Raw genomic sequence first — 25,429 nt, forward strand, 5'->3', positions numbered from 1 at the left:
CCGTTTGCTAAAGTTCTGCCAGTCCCTTGAAAGAAATATAAAGCACTCATCGAGAAACAGAAATTTACAGCGCCGAACGAGGCCATTTTGGCCCATCATGTCCGCACCGGCCGACAGAGCCACATGGCTTTCGGTCAGCAGCCCTGAAGGTTACGTATAAACCTATGAACGGATCACTCTGGCTGTTTTAGATTCCCTGCAGTACTTGCTGTCCTATCTGCGCCAGCCAACAAGAGGTTATCCAGTGTAATCCCAATTACCAGCTCTAGATCTGTAACCCTGCAGGTTCCAGCACTTCACGTGCCCATCCAAGCACCTTTTTAAATGTGGTGAGGGTTTCTGCCTCTACCATCGTTTCAGGCAGTGAGTTCCAGACCCCCACAACCTTCTGCGTGGAGAAGCCTCCCCTCAAATCCCCTCTTAACTTTCCACCAACCACCGTACAACTTGTAATTGACCCCTCCTCCAGGCCCTTGCTAGCCACTATATTCAGGCCCCTCAAAATTTTATACACAATGAGGTCTCCTCTCAGCCTCTTCTGTTCCAATTAGAACAAACTCAGCCTATCCAATCTGTCCTCACAGCTAAGATTCTCCATTCCAGGCAGCATCCTCATAAATCTCCTTTGCCCCCTCTCTAGTGCAATCCCGTCCTCCTTATAATACAGCGATCAGAACTGCACAAAGTACTCCAGCTGTGGTCTAACCAGAGTATTATACAATTTAAGCATAACCTCCCTGCTCTTGTATTCTATGCCTCGGCCAATAAAGGCAAGCATCTGTATGCCATCTTGACCACCTTATCCACCTGGCCTGCTACTTTCAGGGATCTGTGGACAAGCACTCACTTTGTTCATCTATGCTATTAAGTGGCCTGCCACTTAATGTGTATACCCTTTCCTTATTAGCCCTCCACAAGTGCATTACTTCACACTTCTCCGAATTAAATTCCATTTGCTACTGTTCTGCCCACCTGACCAGTAGATTGATATCCTCCTGCAGTCCATGACTTTCCTCTTCATTATCAACCACACAGCCAATTTTAGTGTCATCTGCAAACTTCTGAATCATACTCCCTATATTCAAATCGAGATCTTTGATGTATGCCACAAAAAGTAAGGGACCCAGTACTGAGCCCTGCGGAACCCCACTGGAAGCATCCATTCAGTCACAAGACCACCCATCAACCAGTACCCTTTGCTTCCTACCTCTAAGCCAATTGTGGATCTAATTTGCCACTTTGCCCTGGATCCCATGGGCTTTAACCTTCATGACCAGTCTACCATGTGCGACCTTATCAAAAGCTTTGCTGAAGTCCACATACACCTCATCGACCCTCCCGGTTACCTCCTCAAAAAATTCAGTTAGGTTAGTCAAACACAATCTTCCCTTAACAAATTCGTGCTGACTGTCCCTAATTAATCCATGCCTTTCTAAATGTAGATTTATCCTGTCTTTCAGGATTTTTTCCCAAAATTGTTTCCACCACTGTGGTTAGGCTGACAGGCTTGTAATTACTCGGTCTATCCCTTTCTCTCTTAAACAAGGGAGAAATTAGTAGTCCTCCAGTCCTCTGGCACCATGACCAAATCCAAAGAGGACTGGAAAATGATGGTCAAGACCTCTGCTATTTCCTCTTACTTCACTTAACAGCCTGGGATGCATTTCATCCAGTCCTGGGGACTTAACTGCTTTCAAAGCTGCTAAACCCCTTAATATTTCCTCTGTCACTGTTTATTTCATCCTCATCCTCGTTAGCAATATCTCCATTGCCCCTTTCCTTTGTGAAAACGGAGTCAATGTATTCATTAAGAACCATACCAACATCTTCTGCCTCCACACAAAGATTACCTTCATCTTGGCAGCGCACATCTGGTATATAGTAACTGGTTAGTGGAAGTAATTGTACAAAATAACTGGTTAGCGTAAGTGAATCAACAACAACAAATTGTGTAGCTTCTTTAACGTAGTAGAATGTCCCAAGGTGCTTCACAGGAGTGCTATAAGGCAAAAAGTTGACACCGAAACAGAAATGAGAGCAGATGACCAAAAAGCTTGGTCAGAGATAGGTTTTAAAGGAAGATAGAGGGGTTTAGGGAGGGAATTCCCTAGGGAAGGGCCTAGGCAGCTGAAGGCATAGCCACCTATGGTTGATTGAGCAGTTTATAATCAGGGATGCTCAAGAGCAGAAGGGGGCTTGACCGGGTCGTTGCAGAGATGATGTTTCCATTCATGGGGCATAGTTTCAGAATAGGGGCCGCCCATTTAAAACTGAAATGAGGAGGAATTTCTTCTCTCGGAGGGTTGTAAATTATGGCATTCTCTGCCCCAGAGAGCTGTGGAGGCTGGATCATTGAATATATTTATGGTAGGGATAGACAGATTTTTGAACGATTAGGGAGTGGGCAGGGAAGTGGAGTTGAGCCCAAGATCAGATCAGCCGTGATATTGAACGGCAGAGCAGACTCAAGGGGCCTATTTCTTATGTTCTTACGAATTACAAGAGCGCAGATATTGCGGGGTTGGGGAGACGGGGGTGGTGATTGTGGCACTGGGGGAGATTAGAGATTACAGAGATAGACCGGGGCGAGAGACCATGGAGGGATTTGAAAACGCGGATGAAAATTTTAAAATCGAGGCATTGCTTCCGGGAGCCAATGTAGATCAGCGAGCACGGGAGATGGGTGAACAGGACGTGATACGAGTTAGGATGGGGGCAGCTGAGTTTTGGATGACCTCAAGTTTAGGTAAGTTGAATGTGGGAGGCCAGCCAGGAGTGCATTGAAATAGTCAAGTCTAGAGGTAACAAAAGTATGGATGAAGATTTCAGCAGAGGTGGGCGGAGATGGGCAATGTTAGTGAGGTGGAAATAAGCGGCTTTAGTTTTGTGGTTGGAAGCTCATTTTCGGGGTCAAATAAGACACCAAGGTTGTGAACAGTTTGGTTCAACTAGATACTTGGGGAATATCTGAAATGACGGAGTGGGAAGCGAAACCATTGTATGTGCTTTTCTTGGTGTGATTAGATAGATAATAATTGCAACAGATGAGTGCAGTCCCACCAGCTGGACAACAGTGGAGTGGCATTGCAGGAGGATGGGAGTGGTCAACCATAGTCAAGGCTGCAGAGAGGACGAGGAAGGATAGTTTACCTTTGTCACAGTCACAGAGGATGACATTTTGGTACTGTGGCATAGAATCATAGAATGGTTGCAGCACAGGAGGCCATTCGGCCTGTCGAGCCTGTACTGGCTCTATGCAAGAGCACTTCAGCTAGTCCCACTCTCTGACCCTTTCCCCATAGCTCTGCAAATGTTTTTTCCCTTCAGGTACTTATCCAATTCCCTTTTGAAAGCCATGATTAAATATGCTTCCACCATCCTTTCAGGCAGTGCTTTCCAGATCCTAACCACTCACTGCATAAAAAATTGTTCCTCATGTCGCCTTAGTTTGTTTTGCCAATCTGTGTCCTCTGGTTTGCAACCCTTCGCCAATGGGAACAGTCTCGCTCTCTACTGTCTAGACCCCTCATGATTTTGAACATCTCTATCAAATCTCCTCTCGACCTTCTCTGCTCCAAGGAAAACAACCCCAACTTCTCCAGTCTATCCACGTAACTGAAGTCCCTTATCCCTGGAATCGTTGTAAATCTTTTCTGCACCCTCTCTAAGGCCTTCACATCCTTCCGAAAGTCCGATGCCCAGAATTGGACAATACTCCAGTTGAGGCGGAACCAGTGTTTTATGCAGGCTTGTCATAATTTCTTTGCTTTCTGCCTCTATTTATGAAGCTAAGGATTCTTTATGCTTTTTTAACCGCTTTCTCCACCTGCCCTGCCACCTTCATCGATTTGTGCACATATACCCCCAGTCTCTGTTCCAGCACCTCCTTTAGAATTCGTTTATATTGCCTCTCCTCGTTCTTCCTTCCAAAATGTATCACTTCACACTTTTCTGCATTAAATTTCATCTGCCACGTGTCCGCCCTTTCCACCAGCTTATCTGTCCTCTTGAAGTCTATCCTCCTCACTGTTCACTATACTTCCAAGTTTGTGTCATCTGCAACATTTGAAATTGTGCCCTGTACACCCAAGTCCAAGTTGTTAATATATATCAAGAAAAGCAGTGGTCCTTGTACTGACCCCTGGGGAGCACCACTCTGTACCATCCTCCGGTCTAATAAACAACCGTTCACCACTACTCTCTGCTTTCACTCAGCTGATTTTGTATTCATGCTGTTACTGTTCCTTTTATTCCATGGGGTTCAGCTTTGCTGTTATGTGGCACTTTATCATCAACTCTCCGTTACCTCATCAAAAAAACTCATCAAGTTGGTTAACTGATTTCTGGGACGGCAGCAGGAGAGTCAGAAGGGTGGAGAGTAATGAAGGGCTGAAGTAGGGATTTGGAAGAGCAGGGTATCAGTGGTCAGGGAAAGCTGGAGAGAAAAGAAAAAGGGGGAGAAAAAAGTGGACATAGAAGTGAACGGCTCTGGTCCGAAGCGGCAGCCAAAATGCGCATGTGAAAAGTTGTGTTATGTAACAAGTATAGGGATACATGTTTCCTGGTAGTAACAGGAAATAGGTTGGTGACAATATTGGTGCACATGAATTAAAGTTGGGTCCTGTGGAGGGATAAAGTTGACATCGGTAGAATGGAGTCAGCATGGACAATACGTTGTCGATGTTCTAAGTTTTTTTTAAATTCGTTCATGGGATGTGGGCATCACTGGCAAGGCCGGCATTTATTCCCCATCCCTTGAGAAAGTGGTGGTGAGCCCCCATTTCAGAGGGCAGTTAAGAGTCAACCACCGTGCTGTGGGTCTGGAGTCACAAATAGGCCAGACTGGGTAGGGGCTGCATATTTCCTCCTTTCAAGGACATTAGTGAACCAAGTGGGTTTTTATGATTCATGGCTACCACTACTGCCTTTTATTATTCCAGAATTATTTAATTAATTGAATTTAAATTCCCCAGCTGCCGTGGTGGGATTTGAACTCTTGTCTCCGAATTAGTCCAGGCCTCTGGATTACTGGTCTAGTAACATTACCACTATGCTACCGTTCCCTCAGTGTGTAGGAGATAGGAATAGCAGGTGAGTGAAATCAGAAGCTATTTGACGGGTAGAGAATTGGAGGATGGAGGTTATTGCCGTAGGAATGAGAATCTGTTGTGGTGCAAAAAGATGATGGTGAAGTTGACGCGATAATGTCTGGGGAATCGGGTAAAGAAATGTGAAAAAGACATTGGTGAATCTTGTTGGGGAGCCAGAGTTGATTTTTACTTGTGGCACATTGATATCTATCTTTGAACATTTACACATGAAAACTTCAGGGCAGCATATTAAAATTTTTGCATTATTTCATCAGTACTCAGTTTTGTGTTCTGCCACCTTTCTTTCTCACTCCGCTGTTCTCCAAAAGGCAATCATAAGAAATATATAGCACAAAAGGAGGCCATTCGGCCCATTGTGTCCGTGCCGGCCGACAGCTACCCAGCCTAATCCCACTTTCCAGCCTTGTTGGTTACGGCACTTCAAGTGCATATCCAAGTATTTTGTAAATGTTATGAGGGTTTCTGCCTCTACCATCACTTCAGGCAGTGAGTTCCAGACCCCCACTACCCTCTGGGGAGAACATTTTTCCTCAAATCCTCTAAACCTCCTATCACTTACTTTAAATCTATGCCCTCTGGTTATTGACCCCTCTGATAAGGGGAATAGGTTCTTCCTATCTACTCTATCTAGGCCCCTCATAATTTTATACACCTCAATAAGGTCTCTCCTCAGCCTCCTCTGTTCCAAAGAAAACAACCCCAGCCTAACCAATCTTTCCTCATATAGCTAAAATTCTCCAGTCCAGGCAACATCCTCGTAAATCTCCTCTGTACCCTCTCTAATGCAATCACATCTTTCCTGTAGTGTGGTGACCAGAACTGCTGCAGTACTCTAGCTGTGGCCTAACTCGTGTTTTATACTTGTATTCTATGCTCTTCTATTCTATGCCTCGGATAATAAAGGCAAGTATCCCTTATGCCGCCTTAACCATCTTATCTACCTGTCCCGCTACCTTCAGGGATCTGTGGACATGCACTCCAAGGTCCCTCTGCTCCTCTACACTTCTCCATGTCCTACCATTTATTGTGTATTCCTTTGCCTTGTTATGCTCTTCTCTTTGCTTTTTAATTTATCCCCCTGCACTTTCTGTACTCTAGAGTTTCTGCAGTATTGAGCCCTTGGTATCTATCATGAGCTTCCCTTTTTTTTCTTTATCCTACCATGTATTCCCAGGAGGCTCTAGATGTGTTAGTTTTAAGGGAATGTAAAGTCTCTGAACCCTCTCTATCTCCTCCTTGAATGCCTCCCACTGCTCTGATACTGATTTACCTTCAATATCTGTTTCCAGTCCACCTTGGCTATATCATATCACAGCTTGGTAAAATTTGCTTTTCCCCAATTAAGAACTTTAATTCCTGGATATCTTTGTCCTTTTCCATAACTACCCTAAATTTAATTGAATTATGATCACTACCACAAATGCTTTCCCACTGAAACCCCTTCCACCTGCCCAGCTTCATTCCTTAAAACTAAGTCCAGAATCGCCCCCTCTTTTGTTGGGCTTGCTACGTAATGGCTAAAAAAAAAAGTTCTGAATGCATTTTAAGAATTCTGCTCGCTCTAAACCTTTTGCACTCATTTTATCCCAGTTAATATCGGGGTAGTTGAAATCCCCTACTATTTTTGCACTTCTCAGAAATTTGCCTACATATTTGTTCTTCTATCTCTTTCTGACTGGGTGTTTATAGTACACTCCCAGTAATGTGATTGCCCCTTTTTTGTTCTTCAGTTCAACCCATATGTTCTCATTTGATCCTTTTAACATATCCTCCCTCTTCACAGCTGTAATTGTTTCTTTAATCAATATTGTGATTTCCCCCTCTTTTTTTTTTATCTCCCCCTCATCTCCTCTGAAAACCCTGTAACCAGGAATGTTGAGCTACCATCCCTGCCCTTTTAGCCACGTCTCAGTAATAGCGCTAATATTATACCCCCACGGGTCAATCTGTGCCCTCAGCTCATCTACCTTCTTCCCTAGACTTCTTGCAATGAAGTATATACCAATTACCACTGCCAAATTCCCTTGTTGCCTAGTTTCTAGCCTTTGTTTTCTCTGCCTTCCAAACATGCTTACTAATTTTCTGCCTTCCATTTGCAGCTTTTCTTCTCCCTTCTGAATCTTTCAGGTTCCTATCCTCATGCCAAGCTAGTTTAAACCCTCCCTAACAGCACTAGCAACTCCCCACCCCCGCAAGGGATGCAACCCATCTGGCTTGTACACGTCCCAGATCCCCCAGAAACTGTCCCAATGCCTCAGGAATCTAAAGCCCTTACTCCTGAACCATCTCTCCAGCCACTCGTTCATCTGCTCTACCTACCTATTTCTGTATTATGTGGCACCTGGAGTAATCCCAGGGTCCTGCTTTTTAATCTATTTCCTAGCTCCCTAAAATCTGCCTGCAGGATTACATCCCTCTTTCTACCCATGTCATTGGTGCCGATATGGACCACGATGTCTGGCTGTTCACCATCCGCCCTCAATGTCCTGCAGTCATTCAGTGACATTCTTGAGGAGTACGGAGGAACCACGCCCTTACCAGTATCCAGAACTGAAAACCGTTTAGCGAGCGAGCTGCATTCAGGGAACTCCTGCCCTACCTGCCTGGTTTTCCTTGTCTGTCAGTCGATCGCCCAATCCCCCTCTGCCTGTGCACTCTTGAGCTGTGGTGACCACCTCCTGAAACGTGCTATCCATGAAGTTCTCAGCCTTGCGGATACGCTGCAGTGACATCAGCCGCTGCTCAAGCTTTGAAACCTGGAACTCGAACTGTTCTAGCTGGTGACACTTTCCACACACGTGGTCGTCCAGGCCACGGGAAGCACCCAGAATTTCCCACATGACATGATGTACATTCCACAGGACTAAGGTGTCATGCCTCTTAGATTATTAACTAAAGTTTTTAGTATACCCCTCTGCCCTAACTTGGAGAGAAGAAAAGACAACCATGATGCTTGCCAACCAATCACCTACCTGCTATCCTGTGATGTCATTCCTTGATTTTTTTTTGTTTTATTGCTCTCTTTCTCCTCGCACTTGGGCCTCTGCTCGCTGCCCCTTACACCCGCTCTGCTGTTTAACCTCCGTTGCTCCTTGTACCTGTGCTAATCTCAGGCCTCCGCTGCTCTCGCAGCACACAGTGCCCCTAATGTTGGAGACTGCATTTTGTGCAAGATGCTGCAGTACTTTCGAGGAGAGCATATACTGTATGATTTTGGTAGAAAGAATAAGGAGGCCACATATTCCTTGGAAAATAAGTGTCTAAATGGGTTGGGGGAACAGATCTCGGGTACAGATACACAAATCACTAAAAGTAGTGACGCAGCTTAACAAGGCCGTAAAAAAGGCAAACAAAGCACTGGGGTTCATTTCTAGAAGGGACAGTTATGTTCAACTTGTATAGAGCCTTGGTTAGACTAAACTTAGAGTACTGTGAACAGTTGGGGTCTACATATTCTAAAAGGGACGTAGTCACTGGAGGAGGTATAAAAATGATTTACCGGAATGAGATCTTGTATCGATCAGAAAAGATTGAACAAGCTGGGACTCTTTTTTTTTTTATATAAAAGAGAAGACTGAGTGGTGACCTGATCGAGGTCTTCAAGGTTCTGAAAGGGTTTGATGGGGTAGATGTGGAGACAAGGGGCCCAAGTCTCGTCCGTTTTTTGCGCCAGAAAGTGCGCCTAAAAAAAACTTCCCTATTCTCCGGCTCCCTGCAGGTCTTCTACAGCCGGGCACAGCGCAGCACAAGCTGTTGGGGGCGGAGCCAGGTCCCTGTGCTGAAAACCGTGCTGGGACCTCCGTACATGCGCGCTACGGTGGGCACGCATGTGCAGTAACTCCAGGCGCCCAAAACTGTGTGGGAGGGGCCCGAAACACGCAGCCCCTAGCCCTGGCCAAATGGCCTCACTGGGGCTGCATGAATAAGGCTCCTTCCACGCCCAGCTCCTGCTTCCTCCCGACTCGACTCGACTCCCGCTCTTCCTCCCCCCCCCCCCCCCCCCCGACGCCACCTACCTGTAAATCTAGCCCGAGGTCTTGGGTCCGGCCGTTCAGCCTCCTTCTCTCCCTCTCCTCCCCCACTCTCTCCTTCCCTCCCTCCCTCCCTCCTCTCTCCTTCCCTCCCTCCCTCCTCTCTCCTTCTCCCCTTCTCTTCCCCCCACCTCCCTTTCTCCCCCCCTCCCCTCGCTGTCAGAAACACAGACACTGACAGACAGTGAGAGACACACACACAGACAGATAGAGACACACTGGGGGGACCGTCCTAACACTCTGTTGAAGGACTCCCGGTGCTGCAGTCGGTAAGTAGAAAATGTTTTGTTTTGGGTTTTTTAAATTTTAAAAAAAATTTCTTTTTGGTTGATTTATTGATGTATTTATCATTTATTATTGATGATGGCTCTTTATTTGTAAAACTGAAGTGTTTAATGTTTGTAAACTTCCCTTTTAAAACCCCCCCCCCCCCCCCATTCCCTACGCCTAATTTGTAATCTACGCCTGATTTTCTAAAGTGTAGACAAGGTTTTTTCGAACGTACAAAAATCTTCACTTACTCCATTCTAAATTAGTATGGAGTAAGTTTTCACTGCCAAAACTTTGAAAACAGGCGTAAGTAGCCGGACACAACCCCTTTTGGGAAAAAAAATTCTGTTCCAAAGTGAAACTGTTCTAACTGACTAGAACTGGAGCAAACTAAATGTTGAGAATTTGAATTTCTAAGATACTCCTTTCTACACCAGTTGCTCCAAAAAATCAGGAGCAACTGAGGCCGAAATTTGGGCCCAATGTTTCCATTTGCAGGCGAAACCAGAACTAGGGGGCATAAATATTAGATAGCCACTAATAAATCTAATAGGAATTCAGGGCAAACTTCTTTACCCAGAGCGTGGTTAGACTCTGGAACTTGCTACCACAAAGTGTAGTTGAGGCGAATAGCACAGATGCATTTAAGGGGAAGCTTGATGAACACACTTTCCATTGCTCCGCTTCTGCTAACACAATCAGCCGGCACTGGAATAGCTCATCTGTCCACTCAGCCTACTCGCGCTTCCAGCTGTCTGACCCGCCATAGATTCAAACCAGCTCCCTGCTGGAGAATGGGGTGGGTGCTATCTGAACTATTGGCTAATTAATCTGCTTTGTAAAAAAAAAATAGCGCAAATTGTTTTGAACTTTTAAGTCAAGTAGCTCCATTTGAGAATTCTGATGGAAATATTGGTGGTGAGCGCATATGTCTTTAGCATTCATCTGTCAGCAGGGGACTGTGGTTAGTGTTGGAACATTTTTTGTCCATCTGTCTGGAGTCTGCAAGGATATGGATGCTGGAGTCACGAGCCAGTGAATAGGAGAGCTATGAGCCAGCAGAGCAATTGATAAATTGGTTGTTCCGTGTCCAGCTGACTTCGCCAGCAGGAGCAGGGCAGTGGTGGTGAGTTGAGGAAAGGAAATGCTAACGGCCCTAACTCCTGTTATGCTCAAATTCTCACTGATAATAAATGGGTTTGTGAGATCCTTGTGTATATCTTAATTTGATGGGCAACAGTATTTCATTTAAAATTGCAAAGATTGAAATTTTGTCAACGTTCTACAGATTTCCAGTGGTGAAAACTGCATAAATTTCAAGAACATTGTGCTGAAATTAAGTAAAATGCAGGGCACTGAAATTTATTTTAAGGCTGCTGTGACATCTGATAAAACAAGAGTGAATCATTTAAAAACCAATCTAGGTTAAAAGTAAATATCCCTTTTTGAAGTAATGTCTTGATGTTTTCTTTTGCAGTCTGCCTGATGTGTGGGTGAATGAAAATGACAGATCTCAACTGAGGACAAAAACAGTTCATTTGTCAAAACTACCACAGGATGCTGCTCTGCTCCTTGACCCAAACATATACCGGTAAGTTTGAGGTTTATTTGGTCAGCTTGATTTATTTTTAGAGCAGTGCATGTTCTCTCAGTTGTAACTTGTGGTAATAAACTTCACCCAAGATTCTGGTGGTGATTTATGTATCGGTGGATGGATGCAGTTGTTGGTACCTGTATACCTAAATGTGCCAAACTATTTCTCCACTGAAGGGGTCAGTGATCCAGATACATGACCGTGTTTAATAGTGTCATACTGTTTTTTGTCCCCAGCACACATGCAGTTTCAATTATATTTTAACACTTTTTCGAATAGCTATTTTAGCTCTGTTTGGCACTTAAACTATAAGTAGTCTGGTTAAAACGTGAAGAAGGCATATTATCCTTTTGAGGGGTTTTTGTTTAATCCACTGAGTGCACACATCAGCAAAGATAATGGTGTTTTCCATTTTCATGATGGGCAAAAGAAACGTGGAGGTCCTGGTAGTGCTGCCGATTATTACTACACCTCATTGGTAATCCTCCGAGAGGATGCATTTCCTGTTTGAAAATGAGGCCATTATGTCTGAATTTTTGTTGAAGTTGTTGCATGGTGATGCATTGCCTTTTCCATTGAGTTGTATTCTTCAGTGTAGCTGCACATTTTTACAGTTTAGTTTTTTAATTTAATATCGGAGGATGAGTTGAGTTCGTGTTTTTGTTAGACTTTGGAGAAAAGTTGGTATGAATTCTGGAGTGTTGTGAAGCAAACAACATTTTTTTTTCAAGGGAGCACATCAAGCATTTGTCATAAGAAGTGATCATTATGTCACATCCAGAGAAAATACCATTATTTGGCTGCTTAAGTAACAGTGAGAGGAACTCGTGGATTGAGACTTATTTTTTAAATTTCTTTTGCTTCTTTCTCCTTCCCTGAGATGATAACATTTATGTTGCATTTACTTGCTGATGTGTCCATCCACCTCCAGTACCCTTGACCACTCTTTACCACATCTTGGATCAACTCTTGATCACACAATTGCCTTTGCTAAGCTCAATGCCCACTGACAGTGTCTCACTTTTCCCCAGCCACTGTGCTTATCCCTCAAAACAGCGCCCTCCCCTTCAAAAAGTGCACCCATACTCTCTGCATCACTTCCATGTCCACGATGACATTGTACCTACCCTGGCCTCATCCCAATGTCGCCCAAACACTCATCTATCTTTCCAAATTAACAAATTAGTCAGCCCAGTGCTAGTTTTTGCAACTTTTGCCATCTATATGCAACCTCAATTTCATGGTTATTTAAAAATGTCTTGCTGCTGGCTGAAATTAAGTTTGTTGAACTGGTTCTAATGCATTCTGATCTCTGCTTGTTTGAGAAAATGGCAGCTATTTAAATGTTAGAACATTCCATGGTAGGCTTGCTTAATTTTCAATGTGCAAGAGAGGCAGCTTTAAAATTAGTGGGATAGTTGAAGAAATTGCCTCAATGCATATTTCTTCTCGCTCATTATACTGAATGGTTAGTTAGAAATGCTTGTTTGGGAATTTACAGATAAAGTGACTGCCTGATCTCGCATCATTGCAGTTCTGTTTGAAACCATACCATGTGAAACCAGTCTACAAACCTTTGATCTTTTGGGGTGGGGGAGTGACTGGTCTGCATCAGGACTTGTGTTGAATTACATTTGGAGTAGGAATGAACATTTTTGAGATGCCTCATATTTAATGATGTGACTTCAGTCTTTTGATATATTTTTATTTCTATTTTTTTTCTTTTAAACCACCTTTGTGTACATTGCTAGTGGAAGGGTTGAGAATGCTGGAAAGTAACCTATTTTGTTCTGTGCGCTTGATGGTACAAAATGCACCAGCCAGCGACCACACAACTGGTATTATTCTCTACCTTGCATTATGCTTATGGGTTGCTTCAGCTCCAACTTCAAAAGGTGCCTGAAACAGTTTGGCTTTTCTATTTCTCAGGTTTCCTTCTCATTGCCCTTTCGCGATCTTGAAATTTCAGAGTAGATTTCTGCCCTCTGCAAATCAGATTAAGACTGCTCAAGGTCATCAGTTAGGATAAAACTAAGCCCATCTAATAATTAGCACTAAGCTTGCTAATTTGTTAATTTATCCCAATTGCTCGTGTGCAGATTTAAACCCAGACCCCAGTGTGAAAGGCTATTTATTACTGCTCTGTATAGTTTAAAAGAAAAGCATTGGCAACAACCAGATATAGTTTGGCTGAAAGCTTAGTGGGAGGACACGCAGATGTGAACTTGCATCCTTGACTGGCTTCAGCTTCTCATCTTGGCAAAAGACTCCTTGCCCATGTAAATGGTCACAATTTTAAAAAGCACTTTCAAACGGGTGAAGTCCTGTGAGTAACATTTAATATGGAGAGTCACAACATTACAAAATCTTAAATGATTACAAATGAGATTTCCATTTGTTTTCTTTTTTTGCCTCCAGTCGTCACTTCCCGTCAAGTAAGTGTCTTCCCACGGTGACGCCGCTGAGGTCATGAACTAAGCATCTGAGGGATTGTGGGTAAAAACTTGCATTCTGCCTATTCTGGTGCCAGAATCATCAACATTATTATAATGGCTTTTTGAATGTGACCTTTGGAGCACCCAGCTTTTTTTCGTAAGATATTCTTGTAAATCATTGAATGAAAGTTCAAAGTAATGTAAATTTAATGAAGCGAGGTGGAAAGAAGACACTGTTTCCATTTAAGTGTGTTTTTGTGAGACAATGCATTGAGGCACTGATGCTTGGTGCCACAAAGAATGCAATTTTAACTGCACTGCATCGGGACACATCAAACAGAATGTTTTTCATGTTCACCAGCTGCTAAGTTTGACTTATTTGAGAAACACGTGTAGTGCTAATTGCTCCTCAATACTGGGAATATTTTTTTTAGGTTCCAAGTTAAGGAATGTTTGACTTGTGTGCTGTCATTTTCATGTTCATGCTGTAGTACAAGGAAAGGCTGATTCAGGAAGACTGAAAGGGATGGCTATTTATGTCCAGGTGGTATGAACATGTTCCTGGGAGGGTGGACAGGTAGCAAATGGGCATGCTCCATTAAATGTGAAGAGCTGTATTGCAGTGACTCAGTATTTTTGAGTAAGAATACTTAATGAGATATGAAACATGTATGTGACTAGTATCTACGTAAACTAGTATTAGACAGTCCCTCGTGTCGAGGATGACCCGCTTCCACACCAAAAACAGATGAGTTCACAGGTGTTTCAATGAGGGACCTGACAATCCAGGTCCTGAACTACATACTAAAGGGTGGAAGGTGCCTGTGCATGGATTCTTTTAACGTGGGGTGACTGTTGCACACCAGCCACTACATGGGCTTGACAGAGCTCGGTCTTGATCCAGTGGCAAGGGTTAATCGAGACGACTGGAGACCAAGCCCTGCTGCACGGACCAAGTGCGCACGCATGTTCCTACTATCCGTAGATCAGTGAGGGCTGGCCAGTGCTGCGTAAACAAGAGGTGATCCAAAACGTGGCTGCCCGTGCCCTGACTCGCACTGAGACCTGCTCACCCATCACCTCTGTGCTCGCTGACCTACATTGGCTTCTGGTTGAGCAATGCCTTGATTTCAAAATTTTCATCCTTATTTTCAAATCCCTCCATGGCCTTGCCCCTCCCTATCTCTGTAATCTCCTCCAGCTCCACAACCTCCTCCCCCCCTCCAGAGATGTCTGCGCTTCTCTCGTCGTACCCTCCTGAGCATCCCCGATTGTAATTGCTCAACCATTGTTGGCCGTGCCTTCTGTTGTCCAGGCCCCAAGCTCTGGAACTCCCTGCCTAAACCTCTCCTCCTCTCTACCCCTCTTTCCTCCTTTGAGACGCTCCTTAAAACATACCTGCGCTAATTTCTACTTCGGAGGCTCAATGTCATTTTTATCACACTACTCCTGTGAAGCGCCTTGGGACGTTTCACGAAGTTAAAGGTGCTGTATACATACAAGTTATTGTAGTATCCAATCCACATTTTGATACGGCACTGAAGGCTACGTTGTGGATGGATGCGTTTGGAAATGTGCAGGGAAGTTCGGTACCAGCTGGGAGAAAAGAGTAGCCAGGGGCCTACATGCACTAACAGGGCATATTTTGTGATGGCCAATGTGTTTGCTTTATGGCTAATGATGCATGGAATGAATAACTGCTTGAAAAGTGCAAGCAAGGTACAATGGGAGGTTGTGACTATATGGCAAAACTTAAATTGGAGTGTCAGTGGGCTGGGAGCTGGCAGAGTTAGATATGTAGTGTTTGTGGCTAGTTATGACAATTTAGTCTGTCCATCAGTGTTGTATAGTCTAAATTACAGAACAATACTTAAGTTCGCCAACAAATAAGGAAAGGAAATTGGAAGAATGAGAAATACACTAATGTAAAACCCTGGAAGTATTTCCATTGGTTGAGTTGGAGATTGTAACAATGGAGATTGTGACACTTTAATAGGTTTTTGCTCGAGTGGTTCCCTGAGAAACCAGATCCTTCACCAAGCTCGTAGACATGGCAAAGAATACACCTTCCTCTGATTACTTGGGGCCAGGTCCAAAGTCATTTCTGTTTCATTCTGGCAACATTCAGTTTAGTCTTACCATAATTCAGCAGAAGAGTTCTGCTAGGTCAGTATTAGTAACTTTTGAGCACCACAGTTCCACACATTGTTTGGCTTGAGGCCGACTCTTGGTAAACTAAACCACCAACTGATGTGATGAAAGATCTGTGCCTACCATCTGTAATCATAGAATTATTTAATATCAAAATGGAGGTTTAAATATCAGTGTCGTCTACACTATCTTTGAAAAACAAAATGTTGTCACTATAAATAGAACATATACAAATATCCATTTTAAATATTCACCTCAATACCACATTGTATGCAGGATGGTGGACAAAGAATGCTACTGGAGGATTTGCAGTTGTTCCATTTACTGAATTGTGCTTGTGGCAAAACACTTTTGCACTTTGCAAATTGTATGATTTTCTGCATCAGATGTTTCTGCAACAGATGTGCATGGCTACAAAAGAGAAATAATAATGTACAGTGGATCAATATCCATTCTTAAAAGGCTTCATCAGTGTCACTTCCACTCCTGCAGATTACATGATTTTTCAGTGAGGCTGAGTAGTAATAAAAGCAACCCTACTTTGTGTTTCAGTAAAATAGGTGATCAGGGTTTTTTTAGTAAGAAATTGGATCACTGCTAGTGCTGATTTAAAAAAAAAAAATCGGACGACAACACTTTTTTTTTTGAAGTTCCATATTTTCAGTCCTGACAAAATCCACTAAATTATAAAAAATTTAACCATCTGTATCTAGCTAAAAATCTGATGTCGGGTCTCACTTCTGTCTACAAAACTTTACTTCCTGTTGACCTGTTCCTAGTTGCATGTTCATGCCAGCTTTTTCTATTATAAGTTCTTGCAGTTTATAATGGAAACTGTTCATCTAAACTTGTCGTGCTTACGTTACGTTCTCTAACAGTCGTGGTTCTGCAGCTCCTAGCTCCTCCACTTGCACTGCAGAATAAATTCTATACTCCAACCAGCTAGCCTTCCCAAATTGCAGAGTTCTACTATCTAACTATAATGTAGAAGTATTTCTTACATAAATGACTATTACTTTAAAATGGAGACTTAATATGTGTGTATTATATACCTATCTATCTTTTAAAATATGTTTGGCTGTGCACCATGTCCAAATATCCCCTGACTTCTAACCCCATTTCCCCTGACACTGCACTTGATCTTGACTCTCTGCAATACTGTGGAGAGATGGACTGTTATTTTAAAAAGTTAATCGACCAGACTGCTAACAAGTCTGGGTAAGTGCCAGTTTCCAACGCCGACTGGATTTCTATTATTAACCATTCAGTGATGCTGAAACTGTAGTGTTAATCAATTTTGAGAATTACAATTGTTACAATCACACTGAACTACAAAAATAATCATTTTAATTTAAACCTTAAACACTTGATGCCAGTCCTACCATTCTTTCTTTACATTTTAACTCTTTCCCGTTGCATCTTTTACTTTTCTAATATTTAACTTCAAAATCATTCACCCACCTGTTTTGTTCTGCTTCTCTGCTTAAAAACTGTCTCCAAAGGTTGGTATTCACTTAGTCAAATGTAAAGATTGTGCCATAGGTACAACGGCATCAATCAGTTCAATGTTGATGCGAAGAACACTGGGCAGTTTATCTCCAGCGTACTGTGCGTTAACCTGTTGCCATATACATGGATGTTCTTCAATGGACTGGGCAAGTCTCTTAATAAATGTGTAGTGAGGTGTTAATTATTAACTTATTCATGCTTGAGCCCCTGTGATGGACAGAGATTTGTTGTATTCCAAATCATAGTTTCTGCGACTGAAATTCCCAGGTTCAGGGAAGAGTGGAAATCGGGAGTTGTCGCACTTAAAATGCTGCATTTCTGTGCCGAGTATAAAACTCAAAAGCATTTTCTAACATGTTCTAGTTGAGTAAATCTGATAAAACTTTAAAATGTGATGGGTGGTTATAGATTTGTTGTATGTAATAGACAACTGTGTTCTTGAGAGCCAGTCTTTTCACTGGGTAAAAATGGGCAATGAGGTCTTAACTACTGCACGCCATATAGTACAAACTGCGGCAGTGTACTGTACTTCTGAATAATTCAGCTTTGAGCTGTTTTTACTTGTACTGACAGACCGACTGGCTCCTTGCAACGTTATGAACATGGCTCCATGGTTGACACATGACAACTAAACTTCACTTAAGTCTAGAAGAAGCAGCACAGGTAGGGCTAAAAGAAAACTCCATCTGCATTCTACTCGCATTGTTGCACGTGTACTCGAAAGGCAGCTCATTTACACACACTGGTTTTGAAGAGTAGAAGTATTTTACACAATACAATTATCCCTATGTGTCACCAAAAACAACTTTTCCTTTGCTGAAATGTGATAAATATCTTCCATTTGCTTGCATCTTCCCCTTGTTGATCTCTCACCACCAAACCAAGGGAGCCCATAAATTCAAGTCCGTGTCGGGAAGTAACTTCTTCACACCAGTGTGGTTTCCGGGATATTAACTGACTTTTAAAATATATTTTACATCCAAGATACTGAAGAGCTGTAGGCCCAAGCATCAGTAATGTTGAGGTTTGGGTTGCATTTATAAAGTGCTCAGACTTTGCTGTTGATGTTTTACATCATCAAAACTCCTAGCTCTGTAACTAACCTGTAAAGCAACCCATCTGATCAGTCTAAATGTTAGTGCACAATGTATTGCTAAATGTTATGTGCAAGCAATATGTGGCTCCTAGCGATGGGGGTTCAAGGAAGAGAATGTTGAAACAATAGAAACAAATGCCAGGGCCCAGTTTTAAATATTAAGTCTTTTTAAAAAAAACTTTTTACATTAACCTGTCAGTGGGGACCTGACAATTTGATTTTGAAGTCGAATTCATTCCATTCTTCTGCTTAGTTTGTATAAATAACAATGTTATTCTCTCATGTTGTGAGGGACAGCCTAATCCTAACCATGCCATCTATCTATCTTCACTCTGTGTAGATAAGGCCTTGTTCTGCACTACACCCTTTTCCTCCTGTTGACAGTAAGAATCCTGAATTATTAGAAACACCAGAAAAAGGCAATACTGTTAAGGCGCGCTATGATCTTGGTGTTGCTGGTTCTCTCTTCTCCCACCCCAGCCCTTCCCAACTTCGAGTATTATGGGTTTAATCATTCTTGGCTTCCCTCTCCTGTACCAACCTCCCCTTTGGAAGCCCAACAGGATTTGGGGGTCCATATGCACAGATCACTAAAATGTAGTAGTCCGGTACAAAGAATAGTCAAAAAGGCTAATGGAATGTTAGCCTTTATAAGTAGAGGGCTAGAATATAATGGGGATGATGTTTTTCTGTAGTTATGCAAAGCCCTGGTTAAGTCCACATCTGTGCAGTTCTGGGCACCACATATTAGAGAGGATATGTTGGCCTTGGAAGGAGTGCAGTGCAGATTCACCAGAATGTTCCCAGGGCTCCAAGGGTTAGATTATGAGGAGAGATTACATAAACTGGGCTTGTATCCCTTGGATATAGAAGGATAAGGGATTATTTGATTAAGGCTTTTAGGAATTTGAAAGGAATTGATAGGGTAGGAAGAGAAACTTTTTTCACTAGGATAAGGATATTACCATAAAATCCGAGCCAGGCCATTTGGGAGAGAAAAGTTAGGAAACACTTATTCGTGTAAAGGGTGGTAGAAGTGTGGAACTTCCTCCCACAAAAAGCGATAAATGCTATCTCAATTAATTAAAATCGGAGATAGATAGATTTTTGCTAGACAAGGGTAAAAGGATATGGAGCCAAAGCAGGTGGCTGCAGTTATGATACAGATCAGCCATGTTCTCATTGAATAACAGAACAGGCTCGAGGGGCTGAATGGCCTACCGCTGTTCCTATGTTTCTCCCAGATTTAAAAGTAGTGCTTTATCTGGGGCAGCTGGAAAGTGTGCAGACCTGAGCTGCTGGCTAATGATGAAGCAGATTCGAAAAGGAGAACATGGGGCTTTTGCTCCCGTTGCTTCATATTTGCAAAATAATTGGATATCGAGTAGTTCCACTCATCGGTGCTGACCTCTATCATCGTGAGGAACATTTAAAAGTAGTAACTTTCATGGGGACTTGCTCTATTGTCAATCTTCAGGATACCCATTTGCAGCAAGTTTGAATTTGATCAGGGTTTGTGGTAAACAGTAGGCCCTGGCCTGGGAATCATGCCCTTTCTACCTAAAATTGATCAAATGAAATCAATCAAAAGTCTTTTTATATTCTCATCAGGCCTCTGTTCCTCTGGGGAGAGGTTTGACCGGCCTTTGTCAGAAGAGCACAACATGGTTCTATGTTTCTGTTCTGTTTTAGGTGCACCATTTTGTTAATTCAAGGCCATTAGTCTGACTGGACAAGCTGATACAAATTTGACAATTGGATGGACCACGAGATACAATTTGAACAATTCTGAAGTCTCATCTGTAGCAGAAAATGGACCATCGTGCTTACTGTTTCCCACTCTTAAATCAATGGGGGCAGCACAGCCATATGTCCCTATGTCACAGTCCTGAATCAGTTACAAGTACACTTGAATGGATTAGAGAAATACCGCATCCCAGTCCAGCACCATTAATCATTTATAGTATTGATAATTCCTCAAATTCTGTCTCTATGCAATATATTCTTCTTCTTTTTAATTTGTTCTTTGATCACCCATCTGATACCTTATGCCCTTGTGTTGGAAACCAAGTCCCTGCTCAAAGCCAGAATACACTGTTCCTCTAACTTTCATTGTTTCTGAGGCTCTATTGAAGCTATATTGGTTGTCATTTACCAAAATTCCCTGGATTCTGGAGAAGTCCCAGCAGATTGGAAAACTGTATATGTAGCGTCCCTAAAGGAGGCAGACAAAAAGCAGAAAACCAGTTAGCCTAACATCTGTGGTTGGGAAAATGTTGGAGTCCATTAAAGAAGCAGGACATTTGGAAAAGCACAATTTGGTCAGGCAGTCAGCATGGATTTATGAAGGGGAAGTCACGTTTGACAAATTTGCTGGAATTCTTTGAAGATGTAACGAACAGGGTGGATAAAGAGGAACCAGTGGATGTGGTGTATTTGGACTTTCAGAAGGCATTTGACAAGGTGCCACAAAAGGTTACTGCACAAGATTAAAGTTCACGGGGTTGGGGGTAATATATTAGCATGGGTAGAGGATTGGCTAACTAACACAAGACAGAGTTGGGATAAATGGTTCATTCTCTGGTTGGCACCCAGTAACTACTGGTGTGCCGCAGGGATCAGTGCTGGGACCCTCAACTATTTGCAATCTATATTAACGACTTGGAAGAAGGGACTGAGTGTAACATAACCAAGTTTGCTGATGATACAAAGAGGAAAAGCAATGTGTGAGGAGGACACACACAATCTGCAAAAGGACAGAGACAGGCTAAGTGAGTGGGCAAAAATTTGGCGGATGGAGTATAATGTTTGAAAGTGAGGGGTCATGCACTTTGGCATAAAAAAATCAAAGAGCAAGTTATTATTTAAAGGGAGAAAGATTGCCAAGTGCTGCAGTACAGCGGGACCTGGGGGTACTTGTGCATGAAACACAAAAGGATAGTATGCAGGTACAGCAAGTGATCAGGAAGGCCAATGGAATCTTGGCCTTTATTGCAAAGCGGATGGAGTATAAAAGCAGGGAAGTCTTGCTACAGCTATACAGGGTATTGGTGAGGCCACACCTGGAATACTGCGTGCAGTTTTGGTTTCCATATTTACGAAAGGATATACTTGCTTTGGAGGCAATTCAGAGAAGGTTTACTAGGTTGATTCCGGGGATGAGTGGGTTGACTTATGAGGAAAGGTTGAGTTGGTTGGGCCTCTGCTCATTGAAATTCAGAAGAATAAGAGGTAATCTTATCAAAACGTATAAGATTGAGGGGGCTTGACAAGGTGGATGCAGAGAGGATGTTTCCACTGATGGGGGAGACTGGAACTAGAGGGCATGATCTTGGAATAAGGGACCACCCATTTAAAACTGATGAGAAATTTCTTCTCTCAATGGGTTGCAAATCTGTGGAATTTGCTACCTCAGAGTTGTGGAAGCTGGGACATTGAATAAATTTAAAACAGAAATAGACAGTTTCTTAAACGATGAGGGTATGGGGGGAGGGCGGGGAAGCGGAGCTGAGTCCATGATCAGATCAGCCATGATCTTATTGAATGGCGGAGCAGGCTCGAGGGGCCGTATGGCCTACTCCTGTTCCTATTTCTTGTGTTACTGTTCTTGTGTATATTCTAGAGTTATCACTGGTGCAACAAGAAAACGCTGACTAGTTTGCCTGAGAATGTTGTATTTATTGCTGTATTGAGTGAAAATGTTCAGTATAACTGAGGCTTTAAGAGCAGTGGAGTTTGTGCCCCACATGGGCAGTTTTTTTTCCAGATTCACTAGAGTATTGTTATCCTGGAGTCCGAGCAAGGAAGTGTGGAATCGACCAGAAACAGTGTGTGAGAAGTAGGCATTGGAGAGCTGAAAGCTGGACCTTTGCCTTTCCTAAAACAAGCCAATAACTGGAGGGCTTCTGAAGGCCAAATGAAAGTGCCACTTTATCTGAGGCTTGTCATTCCTTTTATTGCATTTTTCAGAAAATTTACATTCCTTCATTACTTTCGACATACAACTGGAATGATTTTGGGGTGACTATCTAAGAATGTAGAAGTAATTCCTTTGTGTATTCGACGTGGCCTTGCTGCCAGTTTTTCTTTCTCTTGCTCTGTGGATTTGAATTGTCCCGAGGGGGGGAACTACTGCATGTCAACTGAATGGTAATAGTTGTGCTACCCTTTAAGTCAGAAGGTATGTGTGTGTGTGTGTTGGGAAGGGAGAGGCAGCCAAATAATTTATTTAACACACCATTTTGGATGTGTTTTGTGAAACAATCATTGGAAAGCTTTTGAAGTCTGTCTGGATTTATTTTTATTTTCCTCAAATTATTTTCAAGATTTTATTTTCTTATTCCATACTTTAAGGTTTGTAGACAAGCTGATTTTTAAAGTCCAGCGTATAAATTGTTAAAATTGATTTTTGTTTTTCAACCGCAAGTTTACAGCACAGGTCAACATTTAGCCTATCCGTGTCTGTGCTAACTGTTTGCTAGAGTAATTCAAACTAAATGCCTTGCCTTGCCTTGCTCTGCTCTCTGATAGCCTGCAACTTTCACTGCTTCACATCTTTACCCTCTCTTCCCTTAAAAGATGCAGTGATCTATCCCTCAACTACTCCGTGTGGTAAAGCATCCCATACATTTAAAAACGTTAACCTCAGTAAAATTGTGTTGAGAATAATAAATATTTGGCATGGGGACACTCTAAACTTTTATCGAGTGGCTGCAAAATCATGCTGTGAGTAAGGGTTAAATATCATAATTAGTCACTCTGCTGCTGTTGATGAGCTTGTTAAAGTATTTACTGACCATATCACAACTGATTTTAGAAGCAAGTTTTTTTTTAAATAACTTTGTTATTCCCCCCCCACAGGACAATGCCACAGAAAAGGCTGAAAAGGAGGTAAGATCGAATCCAGGAACCAGAATGGTGTCCAGTTTAGTCGCCGTGACTGGGATAGAATATTGCACATTAGAATCACTTTCCTCCCAGTCCTAGCTGATTATTTGTACTAAATGCAGACTTTGGGAGAATGGATCTGAAGCTTCAGTTGGGTTCGCACTCCACCTTTTTGAGATGAGACGGTACAATGAAAAAAAAACTACAGGGAATGTTTGGCATCTTACAAGGGGGAAAGTGCAATGAGAAACTTCCTCCTTGGGACTTGTTTGCTCGCTTATTCAGGCTGTGCCCATTTCTAATTTAAAATCAGGATTTCAAATTTCATGAGGGTTTTGAAAAAAAACAAAAAATCGAACTGTCTAACTTCTGATCGACGTGCGAATACTTTTTTTATATGTTCTCTCCCGGTTACGACATGTGGTGTAACAGTCTCAATTTAAATAGATACATCATAATGGTTTTCCTTTCATCTGCATCATCTGTTCTTTTCAAACATCTTTCTAGTAAAAGTTCATGAATTAAGATTTGTGAACATTAAACAAGAATTCAGTGTTCAGTATGAAACTGATCTCCAATATTCAAAATGGATTACTTTCTGCCGCCAATTTAGGATGTCGATCTTTTGGGGGAATAATGGCTGGAAAGTTTTATTTCAATGCACCAAAGCTTGCTGCATAGAAGATCTTAGAGACGAGATTAACCAAGTGATTGCATTGTTGTTAATCTTCATGCTTACGTGTACATCACATGGAAAAAAAACGCCTGTATTTTTACTTGTACGAAGATGGGAAAATTCTAGATTATTCTGTAACATCCTAGTCTTACATAGTTTCAGAAGGCGTAAAGAGTTGCATATAGATAATAGTAAATTGCTTGTAAATATTTCTGCAGATTTGTAATATATTTTTATACTTTAAAATGTACTGTAGATTTCAATTTTGGTTTACTTTTAGAAGCATGGAAGCAAATTTTGAAATGTATATATTATGGTAGAACAAACGTTGAAGGATGATGTGATTCACTTGAGCTGCCAGAATAACTGTTAACACCCCGCCCCCCCCCCCCCCCCCACAAAAAAGCACCTTTCCTAATTATAAATATAAAGCGGTATTTGCAGTTTTCTGCATCTGCCTAATACTACTGCTAATGTCTTAACGTATTGTGCAGGATGTAAACAGCATGACTTGGATTGTGTCTTTAAACTGTACAGATGGTTAGTCGTTTTCCTGCTCCGAGGCAGGCTTTTTAAAAAAGCCTGTGGTACCCTTGTTTCGCACAGTTGTAAACCCTTCATGCAATGTATTCTTACCTAAGCACTTCATCTGTATCCACTGCTTCGTTCTGCGTCTAAATCAACTTGCTACTGCTTTTTCGGCTACTTTTTTTTATAATAAAGTACCAAATGGAATATTTTGTATTTCCTGTCTTTAGTTTATAGGTAATTGTGTGCAATATATATAATTTTAATTGTACAAATCAAATAATTATACCAATAATTGAAGGTTAGGCAGTGGAATGCAATTTATTCTATGAAAAAGGAAGCCTTTGCATAACATTACTTGGAATGTACAGCACAGAAACAGGCCATTTGGTCCAACTGGTCCATGCTTATGCTCCATGTGAGTCTGCCCCCCTCCCCACCCAATCTCCTCTTCTAACCATATCAGTATAACCCATTCCTTTCACCCTTGTGTGTTAATCTAGTTTCTCCTTAAATGCACAGTGACTTATCAGTTACAAATTTATCAACCGCTTCATTATGACGCTAATTCTGCGTTCAGTCGTTCCCTAGTGCATACCGCAAGCCACTCCGATCATGGGGGCCCTTCCAACATTCAGGGCAACAGCGGACTGACTCACCTTTGCAGAAGTGATGGCTATCCGCGTTTTAAAAAAAAAAAAAATGAGCTGCCGCAACACCAAATAAAAATGTTGCAGCAATGAGCAGAACTGCAGAGAACATCTTTTAAAAATCAGGGCAGCTGTGCAACATTTTAAACGCGACAGCTAAAATTCCCAGATTCTAATTGAGTGTTTTTTATATTGCTCTGAATTTGCTATCACATGCTCCTTCAGGTCAAGATGCTAAATTCTTCATCCCGCTAAGGGAATTTTCGAGATGACTGCCAAAGAGGTGCTAAGGGAAGAGGAGAGAGTAAAAATTGTTTGGGCCAGTCTAATGCTATTTGTTTATCAGGAACCAGGACTGCCTGCTTCAACAATGTAACCAGTCTGTAAACAAAGTAATGCCAGCAAGCTATGCAAAGGAAATTATTTAATTCCTGTGGCATAATATTTTATTCATGGATATTTTGGCCACACAAGTTTTCATATTAAAATCG

General features: G+C 42.2%; 1 protein-coding gene and 1 long non-coding RNA gene across 7 annotated transcripts in view; one reads left to right on the plus strand and one right to left on the minus strand.

The window, feature by feature from the left end:
* aebp2 (AE binding protein 2) overlaps nucleotides 1-24,495 on the plus strand; it is a 96,432-nt gene extending 71,937 nt beyond the window's left edge. For 2 of the 6 annotated variants that reach the window (XR_011596321.1, XR_011596322.1), the window contains exons 7-9: nucleotides 10,890-11,003; nucleotides 13,425-13,598; nucleotides 17,675-17,730. Coding sequence is in view for 4 of the 6 variants with exons in the window: in XM_070897591.1 (XP_070753692.1) it covers nucleotides 10,890-11,003; nucleotides 23,058-23,087; nucleotides 23,698-23,986 (433 nt within the window). In the remaining 2 variants the exon portion in view is untranslated. The other 4 variants (XM_070897591.1, XM_070897589.1, XM_070897588.1 and 1 more) reach the window with 4 other exon arrangements.
* LOC139278609 (uncharacterized) lies at nucleotides 13,339-17,209 on the minus strand. Its single transcript, XR_011596323.1, has 3 exons — nucleotides 17,054-17,209; nucleotides 15,847-16,003; nucleotides 13,339-15,718 (listed from the first exon to the last, which is right to left on the minus strand). It is a non-coding gene; the product is annotated as an uncharacterized lncRNA (long non-coding RNA).
* Nucleotides 24,496-25,429: the final 934 nt, after the last annotated feature.

Source organism: Pristiophorus japonicus, chromosome 13, assembly GCF_044704955.1.
Source record: "Pristiophorus japonicus isolate sPriJap1 chromosome 13, sPriJap1.hap1, whole genome shotgun sequence".
Classification (NCBI taxonomy): domain Eukaryota; kingdom Metazoa; phylum Chordata; class Chondrichthyes; family Pristiophoridae; genus Pristiophorus; species Pristiophorus japonicus.